Raw genomic sequence first — 20,471 nt, 5'->3', positions numbered from 1 at the left:
GCCACTTCGAAAGACCCTTTAAATTAGGGCACTTACAAGACGCCCTAATAGGGTATGTTCCCACGGGGCAGATGCGCTGTGTAAAAGTACACAGCGTATCCGCCCTGGTCGCCGCAGAGAATTCCGGCGGAAAAAAACACACCAAACTGTGGTGCAGTTTTTTCGTCCGGAATGTCCGCTGTGGAAAACGTCATACTTATCTGTAGCCACGGCAACACGTCCCTCTGCCGTCCTGCAGCCTGGCCTCCTGGGATGACGTTTCATTCCAGGTCATCGATGCAGGCTGTGATTGGCTGCAGCAGTCACATGGGATGAAACTTAATCTGAGGAGGCCGGCCTGGACAAAGAAGCACAGAATTCTGGATGAGTATGATTTTTTTTATTCTGAATTGCAATTTTGCGACGGAATCGCATATTTTCCAGCGCATAAATCGCAACATCTGCTATATGTTGCGGCTTTTACCTCACCATTGAATTCAATGGGGAAAACCGGCAACAAAAAAGCAGTGATTATGCAAGTACAATTGACATGATGCGGAGTGAAAAACTGCACCGCAGGTCAATTTCTGAGCGTTTTTTTTGCCGCTTATTCACGCAGCGTGTGGCTGAGATTTGATCAATCGATTTGCTGCTACCTTATTATGCTGTGGATTGTCTGCACCTAAATCCATTGCGGAAAATCTGCAGTATTTACGTGTGAACCCGGACACACAGTTGAGCCGGCATGCATATCTACCCATTAAATCAGTGCTTCCCGAACTTATTACCATGGGGGAACCTCTAAAAATTGTCTTGCTCCATGGAAGTCCAACTTCCATTCCTTTCTCAAAAAAGCTTGGTGTAAGGGGGAAAAAAAGCATTTTATCATTCTTGCCCCGCACTTTCTATGAGAAGGCAGAAATAAGTCCACTCCTACTGTAAAATTGACAAGTTTTACTGGTGCTGTCATTCGGGGAATTCTTAACCAGGTTCCAATGAACCCAATGGTAAGGGTATGTTCACACGTACACGTCCGTTACGGCTGAAATCACGGAGCTGTTTTCAGGAGAAAACAGCTCTGCAATTTCAGACGTAATGGCAAGTGCAGGCGCTTTTCGCTGTGTCCATTACGAACGTAATTGGAGCTGTTTTTCCATGGTGTCAATGGAAAACGGCTCCAATTACGTCTCAAGAAGTGACAGGCACTTCCTTGACGCGGGTGTCTTTCTTACGCGCCGTCTTTTGACTCTTTGGAGCCGTATTTTCGGACGTAATTCGGGGCTAAACCGCCTGAATTACGTTTGTAAATAGGGCTTGGGAACATACCCTTACAGGGAACGCTGGGTAGGCAATATTACACTAAAGACTCTCCTAAAGTGCCAATTGGGGAAGGTCCATGAAAATAATGGCTACAAACTAGCCCTTGTGGTCATGTTCTTGTAAAATAACTACTTGGGGGAATGGTCTCATGGGACATTTCATGGCTAGAGTAGTATCATGCATTAGTAACTATGGGACACACGTTCTAAGCTTTTTTTGGCACCATTATAACATGTTTTATTGCCACCACACGGATACATCAGGACCTCTGTGTACATAGATAATGGACACAAAGCATATTTTTCTTGCGGAGAAAAGGTTTTCGAAATTTGTGCGCACAACAAACAGGATAACGGTAAAGAAACTGGTACTCACCAAGAAGAGGGAGCGAAAGCTGCTAAGATCTCCGAAGAATTCTTCCACACTGACTGCTTTGGGATCGAAGGTGAAGTACTCTCCCAGGTTATTGTAGAGCTTGTTCATGTTGTTGTACATGTTGGAAAGCTTCTCGTACTGCTCCCGGGCACTCTTTGCAAAGGTGTAAGTACTTGTTAAGCAAAACCTTTTAAAGCATAATGTTTTGTACAAACTCAAGCATTGCACGGTCTCTTCCAAGTAATATGGATCTGATGTATTTATATAAAGATTCAGATGGAGAATACAGACCTTTTCTATCATGGCTCTTTTGTTAGATGGTAAGTTAGAAACATATTCTTGGATTTAGCAGAGTTGAAATTTGACATTTGACTGTTACTTTTGTGCTCTGTGATAAAGCAGCTATGATGAGCTATTTCTTTAAAAAAAATAAAAGCCCATGGACCCAGGCCCAGCATCCACCTTTACAATACATAGTACAAGGTCCCAGTGTGGTGGGCTGAAACGTTGCACATATGGGTGAATGGGAGTGCTGCCATTCTTGTACTACATATCGTGAAGTTGGACGCCCGGTTGGGGGTCCACTGGCTTGTGCCCTCATTGTGAATGCACAATGCTGCTTTCTTTTTTATAGATCGATTTAAGATAATAGATGGTACAAAAAATACTCAATTGAAACAGCAGCCATGTAATAAAGTGGTGGGTCCGAAGCAGCTCAATCCACAGCTCAAAATACCATATAAGAAAAAAGGTTACAGCACTTCAGCAGGGTCCAGTAAGAAAATCTGTGGTTATATTTACCCATGGTTAAAGCCAAGCGACATCTCAGTTCCACCATGGAACTTTTTTCAGTTAAAACTGAAATGTTGCTTGGCTTTAAACATGGGCTAATAAAACTACTGATTTTTCACTGGACCTTGTTGGCCTGCTGAAACCTTTTTCGAATATAAGATAGATAGATAGGTAGATAGATATGAGATAGAAAGATAAGATAGATATATAGAAGATAGATAGATAGATAGATAGATAGATAGATAGATAGATAGATAGATAGATAGATAGATAAGATAGATAGATAGATAAGATAGATAGATAGATAGATAAGATAGATAGATAGATAGATAAGATAGATAGATAGATAAGATAGATAGATAGATAAGATAGGTAGATAGATAAGATAGATATATAGATAAGATAGATATATAGATGACAGACAGGACAGGACAGGACAGGACAGGACAGGACAGGACAGGACAGGACAGGACAGGACAGATAGATAGATAGATAGATAGATAGATAGATAGATAGATAGATAGATAGATAGATAGATAGATAGATAGATAGATAGATAGATAGATAGATAGATAGATAGATAGATAGATAGATAGATAGATATGAGATAGATAGATATGAGATAGATATGAGATAGATAGATAGATAGATAGATAGATAGATAGATAGATAGATAGATAGATAGATAGATAGATAGATAGATAGATAGATAGATAGATAGATAGATAGATACTATTTCCATGCATTAAACAGTTATTCTATGCAAGTACAGACAGTCTAATAACATATGACAATGAAAATGATTTCAATATAGGTTATAGAATTTGGAGGTTATAGAAAATCTGAGAGTTATACTCTCGTTATTACATATAATGTTTTCTGCTTTATTCACCTGTTCAGGATGTTCTTACTGTAAATAGAAAATGTTCAGCTCGTTCTATGTAAGAAAGTGTCCACACTACTGGGTCTTTGTCATTGAAAATCTTAATCACTAAATGACTGGATACAAAATAAGTACAAGAGAAAACCAGAAAGGGAATGTAAAACACTAAGCCGGATAATAAACTGCAGAACTTCAAGGAACTGGCTACTAAGTGCTCAAAAACCCGCAGAGATTTTATAAAGAAGTTTTGCCATTCGATGTTTTCTCCAAATGACCAATATCTCATCTAAACTGTGTCTTCTATAATATCGTGATACATGACGGATACAATGTACACAATGCTGACCATATCTGCTGCCGGTAATACTATTCTATGGGAAACTATGAAGACTATTAAATCATTCACAACTTTCTTCTGTAAAGGGGCATTCAGTTCGATGGCCGTCTGCTCAGAATGCTCTTCCAGATTTCTAGTAACAGAAGTCTCTGAGAAGTACAAAAGGTGTTTCAATTCTCTATAATTCAGTTCCGGAAATCGGTGGTGGTCGAGATCATAGACTAGAAGTTCTTTATCTTTCTCTAGCCTGGCTGAGTCCTCATATTACACACTTGGATGGACGTATCACATCAGATCTAGTCATCCAGCGTCTTGTCTACTACTTTGGTCGAAGAAGAAATTATGCTTAATCCAATATGGCTATTGAGCATCAACTTCTTTTCCAAGTTGCTTGGCAATGACTCTAAATTTTGGGAAGATCATGATCAGCAACGATGAGAGATTTAATAACAATTTGCCAGTCTATAAACTATAATGGAGCCATCAACTCACAAATATTTCCTTCAAGATGCCAAAACTCAACAATATGTTGAAAAAATTTGCCCAATGGAATCTGATCACCGACCATCGGGTTGTTTTGCAATCCGGTTCCTATACAAATAGAAATATACGTCTCGTGTTATCTAAATGTCAACCTTGAATCGATCATCATCCAATAAAAAAATATTTCCCAGAGTCACCTGCCTCTCCACCAGCTCGTGCTGTAAAAAAGACGTCACCTCCTTTGTTCCTATTATTCGGGAAGGTGAAAGGTAAAGGTCTATTTTTGTGCCTTACCAAACGACATATCCCTAGGTAACCATCCTGCTATGTCTCTTATTAATATTGAACACTCTCTTTGCATAACGAACATATTTCTACAATTTAAACATGTTTTTAGCACATGGTATGCAAATTGTGGAATAATCTGAAACACCATCTGTTTTCGCTCCATAAATGATTTTTTTCTCCTCCAGAAACTCGGATGGAAGTTGAAGATTTTCATAAGAATTTTGAACAGAGGAAAGTTTATAAGAAGTCTCTTAACCGTCGACGGACAAGGTTGGTTCTAGTAGTAAAGTTGTAGTTAACGTTGATGTTCTAATCTACCGCGGTCCCAGCAATATCTATCACAATAAACCGGAAAATGATGACAAAGGGAATGAATGAGAAGTAAATAAAAGCTGTTTACTGGATTTCCAATTTATTTGGCAGCTGTTGTGAGAACGTTACAAATTTATATCTTCCAACAGTAAAGCAAACATAGAAATGCTGCACACACTGAATCTCGTGTATCAAAACCGCCTCTGATACAATGTGTCGGTGGAATCCACAGCAACAAATTATCCATTCACTGTCTGTTACCAAGAAGTTTAAATAAAAAATAGTAATTTCAGCTGTACTCTGATCTGTTACTATGGGCAACAAGGCAACTTTTTCTCAAAAAGTTCTTACCAAATTGAATACATGAGGCCCAATAATACAACTGTGCTGTTTGCTTCTTTCAATTTGTATGAATTATTAGGGATTGTTTTTTAGGATCTGCCTAGACTATTATCAAGGCTTCTGTTTCTAACAGATTCATTTGTAATGGATGGAAATGGAATGTGTACTAATGGAAATGGAAATTTCAGATATGTTTTGTTTTGTATTGATTAGAATACCGCAGCTCACTAGGCTGTTATGTCCAGCAAAAAGGGCTGGAAATCTGATGGAGGCGTACTGCCGGTGATTTCAATTAGAAAAATTCAAGTGAAATATTTTCTGACCTTCTAAGGGAAACATCATTAAAAAAAATAAAGCAAGAATAAAATAAAGAAATAAAATAATAATAATAATAATAATAAAAAGAAACCATGTCCCGCGACGCATTTACCCACTAGGGCATGTTGTATATTATTTTTTTTTAAAAGGTTGACAATGGCAACTATAGGCATCTAAGGGTATGTTCACACGCCCTATTGACGGACGTAATTCAGGCGTTTTACGGCTCGAATTACGCCCGAAAAACGGCTCCAAACCGTCTGCAAACATCTGCCCATTGAATTCAATGGGTGTTACGGTGTTCTGTGCAGACGAGGTGTATTTTTACGCGTCGCTGTCAAAAGACGGCGCGTAAAAAGACGCCCGCCTCAAAGAAGTGCATGTCACTTCTTGGGATGTAATTGGAGACGTTTTTCATTGACTCCATTGAAAAAAGCTCCAATTACGTCCGTAATGGATGCCGCGAAAAATGTGTGCACTTGTCAAAACGTCTGAAATTCAGGAGCTGTTTTTGCCTGAAAACGGCTCCGTAATTTCAGACGTATTTGTCGTTGCCGTGTGAACATACCCTTAAACATAATAAAAGGCCATTGTTTCTAAAAAAAAAAAAAAAAAAAAAAAAAAGTAAGTAAAGTATATTTGGTAACGAATGATTAAAAAGTAAAGCCCTTTTAGTCACAAAAAAAATAGACAAAAATACTTTAAAAGCTAAAAAGAAACAAAAAAAAAACCAACCAGTTCTAACCATTTGACCAGCACATGGGCGAAATCGCAGGCAAATGTTAATTATGGCTACTAAAGGGATAATATCTATTTTCCAAATTTTACGTGTTATGTTCGGCTCCTTCACAGCTTTCACAATTTTCCCCTCACATCCCCCTCTTACCGAACACTGGAGAAAAGGACTTTTTCCTTTCCCTGTTATCTCCTGTTCCTTCAAGTCATGAAAAAGAAAATTCACAGAGAAAAACTCAGCAAACACTATTCCACCATTCCGTATATACCCCGCAAGCTGCTCTACCCACTGCCAATCTGGGGCATAACCAATCCATGTTCCATTCGCAGACAGACATTAGATGAAAACATCTTAGAAATCCACACGCTCGGTGAAGATGCCTTGTAGGCTCGTAGACTTCTGAGAAGGTTTGGTGACTCCTCGGCTCACACAATTAATGTTACAGGAAGAACAATTAATCATGACAAAGTCTAATAAAATGGATGCAAGACAAAGCCGGAAAATACAAAGGCAGAAGTGTTAGGTGTAAATAGTGAGGATAACCAGGTCTCGTCCTGGAGGTCTTCAGTCCATCTCCTCCTTATATAATATTTGCTTTATCTCAGCCGCGTAAAAGAACATTAGAGGAACGATCATCGCATTAATCAGCGCAGCTTCAAAAGCTTTCCTCCTTTTTATGACACTAATCTGTATAATATCCCCGATCCCAGAAGCCTGATAAATCTACTTAGTTGACATTTTATGAACCTCTTTTATGGACTTAAATATAGTTTTGCCTCCCAAAAGACACAGAAGATGTACTCGGCCTTAGATATTGATATCATTTTGAAAATCTTGTGGTCTAGTGAAGAACTTAAATATCTTGGGCAGATTCTAGATATACATACACATCCTTTATTCAGTTAACAATCTCGAACTTTCGTGGCTCCAAACATTGAGGTGTGTAAAGAGGGGGGCCCTATAGCAATCATTAGTATGGGGCCCCCTGCTGGTGCTTAGTTTAGGCCATCACACTCAACCATCCCACTACATGGCAGAAGACCAGAAACTCACTGCTGTTACTAGGGTTGCACGATGCATCGAAAGTTCGATACTATTTTGATGCCGTGCATCTTCAAACGGTTCAATACCGTTAATTCATGTATTTCGATACTAAGTTCTGCGGCCGCACAGCTCAGGATTGCAATACATGAAAGTAGTCAGATCAGGGCTGCGGCTGTGTATTACAGCCATTGCCGCGCTCCTGACAAGTGTGCGTGCGGTCAGCATGATGTGATGCGGCCGGCGCTTCACTAATGAGCGCGGCACTGAAGACAGAACATGGCGTGCGCGCTGCAAAACACCCCCATGTTCTGTCTTCAGTGCCTGCACCGCCGCTCAGTAGTGCAGCGCCGGCTGCATAACCTCAAGCTGACCGCGCGCTCACACTTGTTGTTGGGAGGGGGGAAATGGCTGTATTACACAGCCGCAGCTCCGCTCTAACGGCGGAGATCAGAGAAATCTCTCATCTCTGCCGCTATTCTCCTGAATGCTGATATCAAAGCTGACCACAGGATTCAAGCGGAAAATGAGAAAGGGGGATGCCCTCTGCATCATCTCACAGGGAATCCCTGTGATGCGATCAAAGGACATACCATATATGGGCAGACAGCCCAGGGTCCAATGAAGGACCCCAGGGCTGTCTTGACTATATTTCCTGTTGTTAGGGCACACTTGGGTATGTCCTAACAACTTGTACTATCAGTACATAGGCTAATGTACTGGCTTATAGATATAGGCCAGTACATTAAGGTTTAAAAATAAAAAAAATATGCACTTTTTTTAACAGTAAATATTAAAATAAAAAAGTATCAATACATAAAATATACACATTCGGTATCGTCGCGACCATAACAACAAATTTGTAGCGCCATTTATGAGTGAGACATGAGGTATTATGAATTATATACCTCTATGTGACTTACATTAATAGTAATTAACCCCATCATGTACTTCACACATTAACTCAATATTGTCCATTATGACGGAGGAACATGATGGGGTTAATTACTATTAATATGAGGCACATAGAGGTATAAAATTCATCACACCACGTGCCTCACAGTATCGTTTTGGTATTGAGAATTGCAATACTACAAAGTATCGGTATCAAAGTCCAAATTATGGTATTGTGACACCCCTAGCTCTTACTGTAGAGAATCCTCATCTATGCTGAAAACTTCTTTCCTCTAGATGCCTCGTTGGGAATGAAGTCTTGTAGCTGTAATAATTCTGTTTCCATCCGTCCCAATGTAATTCAGGTCCATTAACAGACAATGGTCTTGAAATTGGATCAGAAATGTGTTTTTTCAAACTTTGAAAATAGATAATACATTTTAAGATTTAAAGGGTTTGTATCATCACAGATTTCATATTGTGTCCGGCTTCTGGCACCCGTAGCAAAAAACTTTTGCCAAGGGAAACCGTGGCCAGCCAGGCCATCTCCCCAAGATGATTCTGCCAGAGCCGTAGTCACTCTGACAAAGTGTGTTTCCGCTTTGAGTCAGAGGGGTTACCAAGTGGGTAAATATCCATATGCCCTAATAGGGTACATGGAGAGGGGTTGTCCACATGAGATAATGCAATATTTTTCCCTGCAATCCTATGTATAACCATGAATAACACTCTGCCAAATGCCAACACAGCTCTGCTATATCTGTGTGCATGTATATATATCTTGAAGTACAATTTGAGGAAGGAAATTGACAGCTTTTTCTTTTTTTACACATCCATTTAACAAATCTGTAATAATCAGTCGTTCTATTTCACCAAGTACAAATTGCCTTTAATTGAAATGAGAACATATTTCACTGACAAACATGGTGATTTTTTACTTTCCTCGGTCTACAACCTGGGTGCAGTGTTAATGCCCTGAAGCCCTTGAAATGAGGAACATCTGTTCTACTGTCTAGAGGTTACGAGTCGAAAGTTAAAATGAGAATGTTCTTAATATCACTGACATTTCTGCATCACTTGGTACAGATATAGGAGAAGCAGAGACCGGAGGAAGCTTATGTCTCTATCTAAAGATACGACACTAAAAAAATATACTTATTTTGATACATCCAAGATGTAATACTCCACATTATGGAAACCGGCTTATAGGTGGCGCTCTTCTGAGGTTGCAGTTGCATGATGTCACTGAATACATCAATAGGACAGAGCAGCCAGGTACATTTTATTGACTGTGAAGACAATGAAAGGAAATATAGGGGAAACTCGACCATTAACTGGCTTTTCTGGAAAAAAAACAAAAAAAAAACGGGGGGCACAGAAAATAAGCATTTTGTAATATATAACTGCCTTTGCTTTTTGATGTCAACTTCATGTTGGTCCTGTTGTACCAGGGTCCTTCTAGCACAAAACTACTAGAATTCAATGAATCATAAAGCAAGTATCCTGCTATAAACCCTCTGGAGATGAGCGAAACATCAAAAATTTACCCAAATTAGCAAGGGCTCTATTATGGGATCATACTTTATCATTTTCTATATAAGGAAACACAGTAGGTGAAAAGACAAAAATGGCTTAGACCTGCTCAAGGTCAGATTATTGGGAAGGCAAAAGGGGCAACTGCCCTTTGGCCTCCACCTCCTTGGGGCCTCCAACTCACAGTTCCCTGAAGCACGTTTTCGATATTTACAGCAGCAATACATAGGAGTCGGAAATTCCTTTGTTCGGAGCTCCAATTAATCCAGTGGCCAGGTATTCATGTAAATTGCCATAGGGAGGGAGAGATATGAGGCTGCCAGACACCTCCAGGGGAGCAAACTTTACAATACAACATGGCCAATTCCATTTTCCCCAACAGCAGACATACGAGGGGAGTTGGACTGCTCTTATTAACATTGGATTATTGGCGGATTCGGTCAACATCAGCAACGAGTGTATGGCTGGTTGAACTTATAAGACAGCGACACTGTTAGGGTATGTTCACACGGCCAAATTTCAGACGTATACGAGGCGTATTATGCCTCGTTTTACGTCTGAAAATACGGCTCCAATACGTCGGCAAACATCTGCCCATTCATTTGAATGGGTTTGCCGACGTACTGTGCAGACGACCTGTTATTTACGCGTCGTCGTTTGACAGCTGTCAAACGACGACTCGTAAAAATACAGCCTCGACAAAAGAAGTGCAGGACACTTCTTTCAGACGTTTTTGGAGCTGTTTTCTCATAGACTCCAATGAAAACAGCTCCAAAAACGGACGTAAAAAACGGCGCGAAAACGGCGCGAAAATTGCGAGTTGGTAAAAAAAACGTCTGAAAAGCAGGGTCTGTTTTCCCTTGAAAACAGCTCTGGATTTTCAGACGTTTTGGTTGACTACGTGTGAACATACCCTTATAGGGAAGGGGGCCCCAACCAAATTTTTGCCCAAGGATCACAACCAACACACGCCATCGTGTACAACCAAATACATGTTAAAGTCAACAAAAAGGACAAGGTGAACAAACATTGGCTGATCGCTCCGCTCCACGTGCCCAAAGCACCAAGTAGCATTGGGTAAGCTGGTATATAAAGGTCCTGGCAGATTTATCGACTTCTAAGGAAATTTTCATGGACAATAAAGAAATATAAAAAGATTTGAAAATTGCCTATTTATGTTGAAATCCTCCTGTATGTTCCAGGCTTGTTAAGTTTCTACACGCAACACAATTTGGCTGCGCTCCAGCCTAATGCAGCTATAAGAGATAATTCTGGGCAATGTTCCATCTAAGCTGAGCAATCAAGAAGAGAAAGAGTTAAATGGCCTATGAAATGAGGGGTCTGTAGGGAAGAGCTGAACCCAATTGGCGTCTAAAAGCTTCATTCCTGTACCCCACAGATCAGCAGATGCAAAATGTAACATATTTGCCATATATCTGAATTCTTTTTATTTTACTAGTTTTCACTTATCCTTCCGTTTTACTGAGCGGTCTAGAAAACATCTGGAAACTGCCAACAAGCAGATGGTAATGGATCTTATTATAACTTAGTAATTATAATTATAACCATTGTAGGTATTTTAATACTCAGGGCAGTCCAAATACTTGATGTTTATCAACACATAAACATCTAAAAAAGCCTGAGAAATATATCCATACATTATACATTGGGTATTAATGTTAGTGTATGGTGTTAATGGGTTGAATTGCAGATTTATTAAAAGAATAAACTAAAAGGTCCGATTTCCCCTTCACAGCAGGATCCCATTATGCTCTTAAACTACTAAATAGAGTCACATTATAAGAATCTCCAGGACAACAGATCGGTCAGCAGCAGCTTGCTGGTGGTTTCCATGTATCATCAAATTTGTTTTCTTCAATGCAATGCAGTAAAAATGTACTGAAGAAAAAGTAAAAACAAGTAATGAAGATCTTTTTTAAAGAGTCTGATTTTAAACTTGTGATTACTCTTTAGGGAATGTTACCAAAAGTGGAGCTTCAATTAAAAGTGCATCTATCGGAAGGACAATCTCCTTTTAATCAGGACATCTACGAGATGCTCTAAGCTACGGTATGTGAGCTGGAAGGTACACCCAAAAAATGTATCTCCTAATCAGGCGTTAGACTAGAAGCCAGTGTCCACTACCTCTAGCACCCCTGTGCCCTAGAAGCAGCAGGAGAGGAGTGTCGGCGGCATAGGAGGCCTCTAGCAGCGGAGACCCGAGGAGAGGAGCGGCGCACCAGCCAGAAGACGCCTGGAAGAGGTGATTACACGGCGGCAGGCGGGGGAGGCGCCATTACAGATTTGAATGGACACTGTGTAATGCTTAATTTCACCTGTGGCGGCACTGCAGGGAAATTAAACACTTACTGTAAGGTTTCCGCACAGATTACAGCTGATCGCTGGGGGTTCCAGCAGTGGGAACATTTTGTGATCAGCCAATTGTCAGGTAGGGTAGGGATTGTCCAAAGCCAAAAGTCAACCGCTTTAAATAGCTGTTGACTGAACGATCCTTCGATCATCTTCGATCAGCCCCTGATAAGGTGAATAATTAGCTAACCTAAACATGAAAGTTATTTCCCTTTTAAGCCTTTTATTAGACCCAAATCTGTTATATTGGGCTGGTCTACTAGAGACTATGTAGAATGACCTCATGGTTTGGAGGTGTGTGTGTGTGGGGGGGGGGGGGGTGTATGGTCCACAAGGGAAATATAGACACCTATTATTATCCAATTATCCCATCTACATTTTTGTGTCATTGTCCTTATACAAAGGGATTTTCTAAGTACAGTTGATTTTAGCCTCCGCTGGAAGAACGTGCTCTGTTTGACAGTAGAATAGACCGTAAGAGATATCATTTCACTCGGAGGAAAACGACTCTGCTAAAAAAGAAATCTGTTCCACGGTACAATGACAGTAAGGAACGACGCAAGCCATTTTTGTGACTGAGTTGATAAGGTATAATCAGACATGCCATATTGCTCTTACCATATGGTCTCAGACTAATGGCTGCAACACAGCCCTACTCTTACATATGTCTCATGTAATTAAGTCACTGATGTCAAGATCAAAGTGTGTCGACTATTTTGGCCTGTACGTTATTAGTCATTCATGCTGCATTGACTTGACTTTCAATTTGATCTATTTATTATGCACATTTATTCTGCGCGGAGGTAACGAAAGATGACATTATGTCCAGCATCTATGACTTCGGCGGCATGTTGGTCTTCACTCGGTGGCTGCATCGTATAAACTGCCTTGAAGACTGCAAACTTTACCGTGATATTTTGAAACTGAACATTTTTTTAAAAAATATAAAGAAATCTGAATTTTTTGAACTTTTTGGCAAATAAAAGTGAAAATAATAATTGTAAGTGATGAATCCTATTGACAGACCATGTTACTATACCTGTATGGATTCTTCAGTAGGACAGGGAATCTGCCGGGCAAAGCAAACATTTTAAATGGTTCTTTTTCTGTTGCTGGTTAACACAACCATCCCCTGCCCACCTGGAACAGAAGAGCTTGATTCTTATTCGCCCCTCACCTCCTGTCCCTGATCCTTGAGTTAGTTCTTCACATGCTTTTTTTGTTCACATAGGACTTGCACAGGTTCTCACTGCCCATTAAAACAATAGATTCAGTTAACTTGGCTAGGCCCTTTCTCTCCAGGGGCCTCAAATCAGCCGCATTGGTTGACTACATGTTACAAATCGTTTTTCATAAGGGAATTGGAACAGTTTCCAGTCTATGTGGCTGCCTATAAAGGAGAATGGTCCACATAAAGAAAACAAAATAAATTTGTAATGACGGGGTAGGGAGACAGACAGGTGAGCCCTAATCTACCCGCCACTCAGTCCCTGCCTACTTGCACGGCCCGTCCTAGGCGACGGCGTACAACTGGGAGACGGTCCCTACGCTCAATACGTGCACGAGAGACAAACAGACAAGGGTACACAGAAGCTAAGGGAAATGGGGCAGTTGCCTACGGCAACACCGTGAGCAACAAGAGTAGTGAACGAGCCGAGTCAAACCAGGAGTATACGAGGTACCAAACGCAGAGCAGGAGAGTAGTCAGTAAGCCAGGGTCAATATGAAGCTGAGGTCAATAGTAATAGCAAGAGCAGCAGAGCCAGGAAACAAGAGAGAATCACAGGCAAAGACAAGAAGCAAATGAAGGTATACATAGACCAAGGGCAGGAGCTTGAACCGTCTGGCCAGGCTGTGATAGGTTCTCCCACTCCTCAGCCTACCAGCCTGAGTGGTAGCAGATCGAGTCACTCCAGCAAACCTAGGCACAGATGCAGGCTGATTAACCAGGGGCATCGACACAGAAGCTGTGTCTGGCAGATCCTTTACACAATTGAAATAACACTAGCAAGGTCACCAAACCAAAGATAGAAGGACCCAATACCCATTTGCCCCCCCAGTAACCATGTAGAGTAGAATTACCTTTAGCTCTAATGCACATGACTGCGTGTGCCGCCGATACCCGTCGGTGATCCATGGACAGATAGGACATGTTCTATCTTTCCACGGAGATTCGGGTCCGTTTTCATGGACCCGATTTAGCCACTAAAGAAAATATGCCCGTGAAAACTAACAAGTGCCACTCGAATGCCTTGAAAACGGGCCGAGTGGCACTCGGTCGGGTGCAAGAGGGCTGCGACCAATTCTCCTCTCTTCTCTTTGCAACCACTAAAATGCAAGTGGAGTAACGAAAGTCTGACACTGGTCCATAATGACCCTGAGGAAGAAAAGTGGAGCCATACAGAGCTGGCCCTTTAAATGGGTATATAGCAGCCACATCAATGGCATAAATAGTATGCCCTGTAGAGTCTCCTTAATTTTTCAGCCAGTGCCCTGCATTTGATGTTTCCATCCATTTTTAATACCCTATCTGGTGCTCCTCTGCATTCGTTTTCATACCACACATTTCCTCTGTGCTCTGTTACCGTTTTGGAATTTTAACAAAAAGTCAAATGAAAACCACAAATTTCCGACTTAGAATCGATGGGTGGTTTAATCTGCGCGGAGTTCTGTATTTTAAATGAGAACGATCATCTTTCAGAACTTGATTTATTGTTTTGTACATTGCAAGTGGAGCTGAAATCCCATCCCAGCTCCTAAATATCTGCTCCGTGACCGGTTGCGCTGTATTTCTCGGCTGTAGTTAGGAGCTCACTTTACATATTAAGGGTAATGAGAGTTTATTGAAGTAATAAACTTCGGTTCCCCTCCTGTTGCTGCATCTTCGCCTATAAACAATATTAACTTCATCATGCCCTGTAGCTTTACTGAAACCAGGGGAGGATTGCAAAGAGTCTTCCCTTTATTCAATCTTCTGATTTCGTAATAGAATCACTCAATATAAAGTGTAAGTTTGTCTGTTGTAGTCATCAATGTTATACAAGGCAATTGAATTTGTGTAACATTAAATTCACTCCTGATACAAGCCAAAGCAATTCCAGTAAAAAGTCGGGTGGGCTGTAGGGACAGCCCTCACTTTTACTCTGCAAGAGCTGCAAGCAGAATGCAGACTGCTGTAAATCATTTAAAGTGGCCCAAAACTGGAGCCTCCCTCTAAATGCAAATAATAATAATAGTGATAATAAAATAATAATAGTGATAATAAAAATAATAATGAAATAATAGTGATAATAAAAATAATAGTAATAATAATAATAGTGATAATAAAAATAATAATGAAATAATAGTGATAATAATAGTAGTGATAATAAAATAATAATGATAATAAAAATAATAATGAAATAATAGTGATAATAAAAATAATAGTGATAAAAATAATAATAATAATAATAATAGTGATAATAAAATAATAGTGATAATAAAAATAATAGTGATAAAAATAATAATAAGTGATGATAGTGAGAATAAAAAATAATACTGATAATAGAAATAATAACAATAATAGTGATAAAAAAATGTAATAAAATAATAATAAAATATCTAAAAATAATAATAAGAAAAGGAAACAACCACAATAAGAATAATGATAAATATTAATTATTATTATTATTAATTATTATTATTATTATTATTATTACTGGGATTTCAACAATAATAATAAGTTCAACAATTACAATATTATTAAAATAAAACAATAAAACAACAAATAAATTATAAAAATAAATAATATTTTTTAATAGCAATAACATCCTTAAGCCCCAGTGTATGCTCCTTATGAACCTTCAAAGACCCTACATATGAACTTTAGCTAAAGGCAAGCACAACTTCAAACTCCTGAGTTAAAGTATTCACCAAAGCAAGCTTTCTTCTCTTTTGACTGAAAACTTTAGGGAATGCCATATTCACACAGCCTGAAAATAACCACCAAACCGGACTGATCCCTGATCCTTCAGTCAACAGGCAGAATAAATTGCAAAAAAAAGGGTCTTTCAAGATGCAGAATCCTTCACACTCAGCTCAAAGCACCAAAAGAGACATTTCTGACAATCCGTCCGGCTTTCAAGAAGTGCTCTGATTCTTAACCACAGACGAGTGTTGTTTTGTTGAATTATTCCACGAATGGGTTATCTCGCTTTAAGCAACTTCAACTTTATTTATTTCTTCTTCTGGACAGGATCGATCTATATATTTGAAAATGTCGCTCAAAGAATTTTCGGACACAAAGCCCTGACTGTAGTCCAAATGGCTTATGTTCTAAGAACCGATCTCCCTTCCAAAAATATAACAAAAAAGTGGAATAAGTCCTAGAAAAAAAACAAAAACTGTTTTCATAGCACAGAACGCGATGACCAGATTGATTTCTCTCTTTTTAAAAAAAGTGTCACATAAATTCTCATTCTTGAATTTGCATTGTTTAACCTCTTATAGGATTGTCTAAACTGGTCAACCCTTGTCCACATGGCGCTATCAATGACCCCCCTCTAAGTCAGAGTGAAGAGCCACTGGAAAGAGTGGTACCCTCTCCGGCAGACTCGGCAATACCATGCTTTATATGGTTGCCCATTTATTTGAAAGGACGTCATATATTATTACGTCTATCCTGAAGCAGCTGTCTATGGATGGAAATGTATTTTGCTGGAGTACCCCTTTATCCTCCACAACGAAGTCATGATTTGCTGTAGAGGAGGGATCAGCAGCCTATGGAACGCGGAACATGTTTGAGTGGCACGATGAGTCTTAAGCCCCACAAATGCTGTCCAGCCTAAACCTAGACCAACGCCACCCCTTTGCTTGATGGATGGCTCTAGTATGCGCCAACGTCACTGGTTGCTTTATGGCTAGGGAATGCACGGTGCTTGCTTGAGATTTTACTAAAGAAACCATTGAGGTTGGCGCAAGGCAAGGGGGCGGCGTTGGTCTGTCGCCCCTAATACAACATATCGCCTCAACCTTTATAAGTAACATAAGCCTTGCAGGGAACAATAGGTGATCTGGTCTCTTAAGTCACATAAGTGGTTACAGTTTGTGTTATTTGCCTTTCATGTTGCATGGCGCACTGAGCACTTCATCTTTGATTTTTGTTTTTTTTAATAGGCACGCCGTACGATAAAGGCTGCTGGAGGGCATCCACAGGCTGTGGTCCTCAGAGTAGTCTCTTGTCAGGCAACCCCATAGACAGAGGCTTAACCTAAATCTCGTGGGCCCTAATGCTAAATTTGTAACAGAACCCCCTACCTACCATGCACTATTATTATCTCTCCTTATGGGTCTTCTTATGTGCTAGCGGGGCTTTGGGGCTCCATAGGCACCAAGGCCCAAGTGCAACTGCTACCTGTGCACCCCCTATAGCTACGAACATGCATAAACACTGTAGTCTGTAGGGAAAGTGAAACATAGCTAGGGTTAAAACCATTGATAACTACGTAGGTGTAGTCAGGACTAGCCAAGAGCGAGAACTAGAGAGCAGATGGACCAAAAAGACAACCAGAAGGACTAGCTTGACTGAGGGCCAAAGAGCACAGCAATGTTAGCCCCAGGAATCACAGAAGAACTAAAAGCTAGAGTCAGGGAAAAAAATTGGTAAAGGATACTAGAACGAAGGTAAATAAGCCACAAATAACGTCAACTGGTCAAGCGAATAGCTAAACCAATGTGATACAGCCAACAACAAGACCTGGAGAAGGAGATGGCCACCAAATGAAGCCATCGGGCAGTGCTTGCTACCGAAGATGTGGCCAGGTCTTTTGGAAAGGCACTCAAAAGGTACTGGACCCAGTGGACATGAGTAACAAGATCTTTATATAAAAGGGGTTTTCCATGTGTTGCTCTAAATAAATATGGTACTTGTTATTTTAAAGATTCTCCCCGATTGGGTAAATGGTCCAATATTTATTCATCCTACTCTACGTATAAAGATATTTAACCATTCTCCACACAATTTTCTAAAGGTAAATCATTACCGAATAATTCTACCATTGTAAATCCTTCTGGTTCCAACAATAATTATTGTGATGATTTTTTACATTGCCCCATATGCGACATCGTTGTTCGAATGTTACTAAATGTTGGGATCACCTTGATTAGAAATAGCACCTGGAATAGAAAATTAAAAGGGTCTTCCAATCGTAGACATTTATGACATTATGATTGGATAAGCCATAAATGTCTGATCGGTTTGGGTCTGACCATTGAGACCTGTTGCTTTCCCAAAAATCAACTAATCTTGGTGAAATGTTGGCCGAGTAAACAGTTGGACCCCACTGATCAGACCTTAATGACATATTCAATGGATACAGTATGTCATACCGATCTATAATGGGAGCCAGATTGTGGTCTCTAGGATGGGCCTGATCATGACCAGGTCCATCGGCACCTTACTGTTTATTACGTCTCGCATTCTCTTTTGCTTTGTTTTCATTGCACTTTTGTTAACCTTCTCCGGTATCAGCCCTGAGTCGCTGCATTACCGGGTGTCCATGAATATTACCTACTGACTTGTTGCTGCTCTTCTATTGAACTGCATAAATAAGATACCGATCGTCATCATTATGAAGAGACGCAGCGGCAAATTAGCATTCTAGGTACACACTGAGCTAACTGGAGCACTCATAGGAATGAAAAGTCTTCAGGCTTGTTAGTAACCGGAACAAATAATTTGATAGTAAACTACAGTAATCACAATTATTTATGTAAAATATGTATTTATGGAAGTGCCACGGGGTCCTGTAAATCTCTGCTCCTGTTTATGCCACCATACAACATCTGTGTTCTGGTTTTGACATAAAGAAGGATAAAGATTGCAGCCAAAATAGGAAATTATTGGAGAGGTTTTCATGAAATAATTGCGTGTGTGAATACTGGATGCACCGGTTATAGCCCGATGATAGACTATAATGGTTAGATAGATTGCCAAGTGTGGAATTAGCAATAGAGATGGGAGCAGGCGAGGATTACCCTGGACCTCTAGGCTGGTTCTTAATAAGACTCTTAGGAATGGGGTTTTGGACCAGTCATTTTGGCTGTTTGACTCTTGGAGTGGAGACAGACAACACAAGGCCCCTGAGCTTTACAACTGTGAATATGATGAGAGTAACTGTGACACCCATGACCTCGGACCATCGGGATTACTCACCCCCCGACGGCCGCAGTCATGGATCAGTGAGCGCTGGCCCGCATCTCCTCCTCAGGAGACACCAGCGCTCACTCTGCTGTGTCCTGTAGGTCATTGCATACCAGTTAGTCTTTGCAAATGGTCCCTTAGTGTTTTCCAGTTCCCAGTGTTCCCGTTCCTTCTACCCATATCCCCTGTTACCTTGTTCCTGTGCCTTAAAGAGTTGGAGTCGCATTGTACCCCCGGTCTGTCTTCTGTGTTACACCACGCCTGGTGTCTGCTGCCAAGGTCCCATCTGAGCCTAGTCATCGCTACTGTCTGAACTACCACAGGTACCTTTGCTTGAACTATTACTATGACTTTACTTGGTACTCTGTATTGGCCAGCTGTTGTCCCGCTACGGCGGTATGGCCCCGTGCGTCCATATACCCACAGATCGTAACAATGACCTCGTCTCCAGTAGATCCATCAACGGTTTGCCTATCCACTAGTGATTGAGAAGTTATTAACGTAGTTCCTTTCATGTAAACAAATGAATGTACATGTGTGTAGGTTGCCCATTTGGTCCACTGCCAATTCCCTTTAGGTTATGTAAAACTTTCCAGCTTTATATTTATAAAGCGGATTTAGGTTTCAGCGCAAGATACAGTTTCTGTGCATCCAGGATACATAGAAGCTGTATCTCAAAAAGTGAAAAAAAAATTTTTTAATAAAAAAACAAATTACAAAGTTGCATTAAACACTATTATATGTTGTATTAGTAGAAAAAAAAGTCTTCAAAGGTTTAGCTAGCCTTTAACTGCTCAGTCTGCTCCTAGATATGGGTTCGTCTGAAGGCCCTAATTATATAACAGTCAACATTGCTGCCCCCATGATGTCCTTTGGGCATGATAAATGCACACAATACAACCAAAGATAAAAATGTTTTTGCTATAATTTTTGATGGTGCTCTTTTTGCTGGATGAAGCAAGTCTGTCACTCTTTCAGCTGCCCATACATTTACAATAGCTGTTGCTCGTTTATCAAGACACCCCCATACACGTTAGATAGTCAACCGGCCCCGCCAAAAACGGTGGGTTCGTCCGATTTTCATGTGATATGTATGACCACACTTAGTACAAACTTTAGTGTATTGTAGGAACTTTTTGTCTTCATATTGCTTCTTAGATACAATGATTTACGCATCTTGCTTAGAAATCGTCCAATCATATTAGAGCAAACAAAAAAGAAGATGCAAAAAAGTTAAAAAAAAAAAAACCTATTATAAAAAATAAGCATAAAATATTTTTATGTTATT

At 40.1% G+C, this 20,471-nt stretch overlaps 1 protein-coding gene across 4 annotated transcripts in view; it reads right to left on the bottom strand.

The window, feature by feature from the left end:
• The window catches only part of DIAPH2 (diaphanous related formin 2), a 952,586-nt gene that overhangs the window by 235,809 nt on the left and 696,306 nt on the right, over positions 1–20,471 (bottom strand). For all 4 annotated transcript variants that reach the window (XM_075836589.1, XM_075836591.1, XM_075836588.1 and 1 more), the window contains one exon: positions 1,675–1,839. In XM_075836589.1, the coding sequence (XP_075692704.1) occupies positions 1,675–1,839 (165 nt within the window). The remainder of the gene's footprint in view (positions 1–1,674; positions 1,840–20,471) is intronic.

This window comes from Rhinoderma darwinii, chromosome 8, assembly GCF_050947455.1.
Source record: "Rhinoderma darwinii isolate aRhiDar2 chromosome 8, aRhiDar2.hap1, whole genome shotgun sequence".
Classification (NCBI taxonomy): Eukaryota; Metazoa; Chordata; class Amphibia; order Anura; family Rhinodermatidae; genus Rhinoderma; species Rhinoderma darwinii.
Note: the sequence above shows the minus strand (reverse complement) of the source record. Positions and strands in the feature narration are given on the sequence as shown.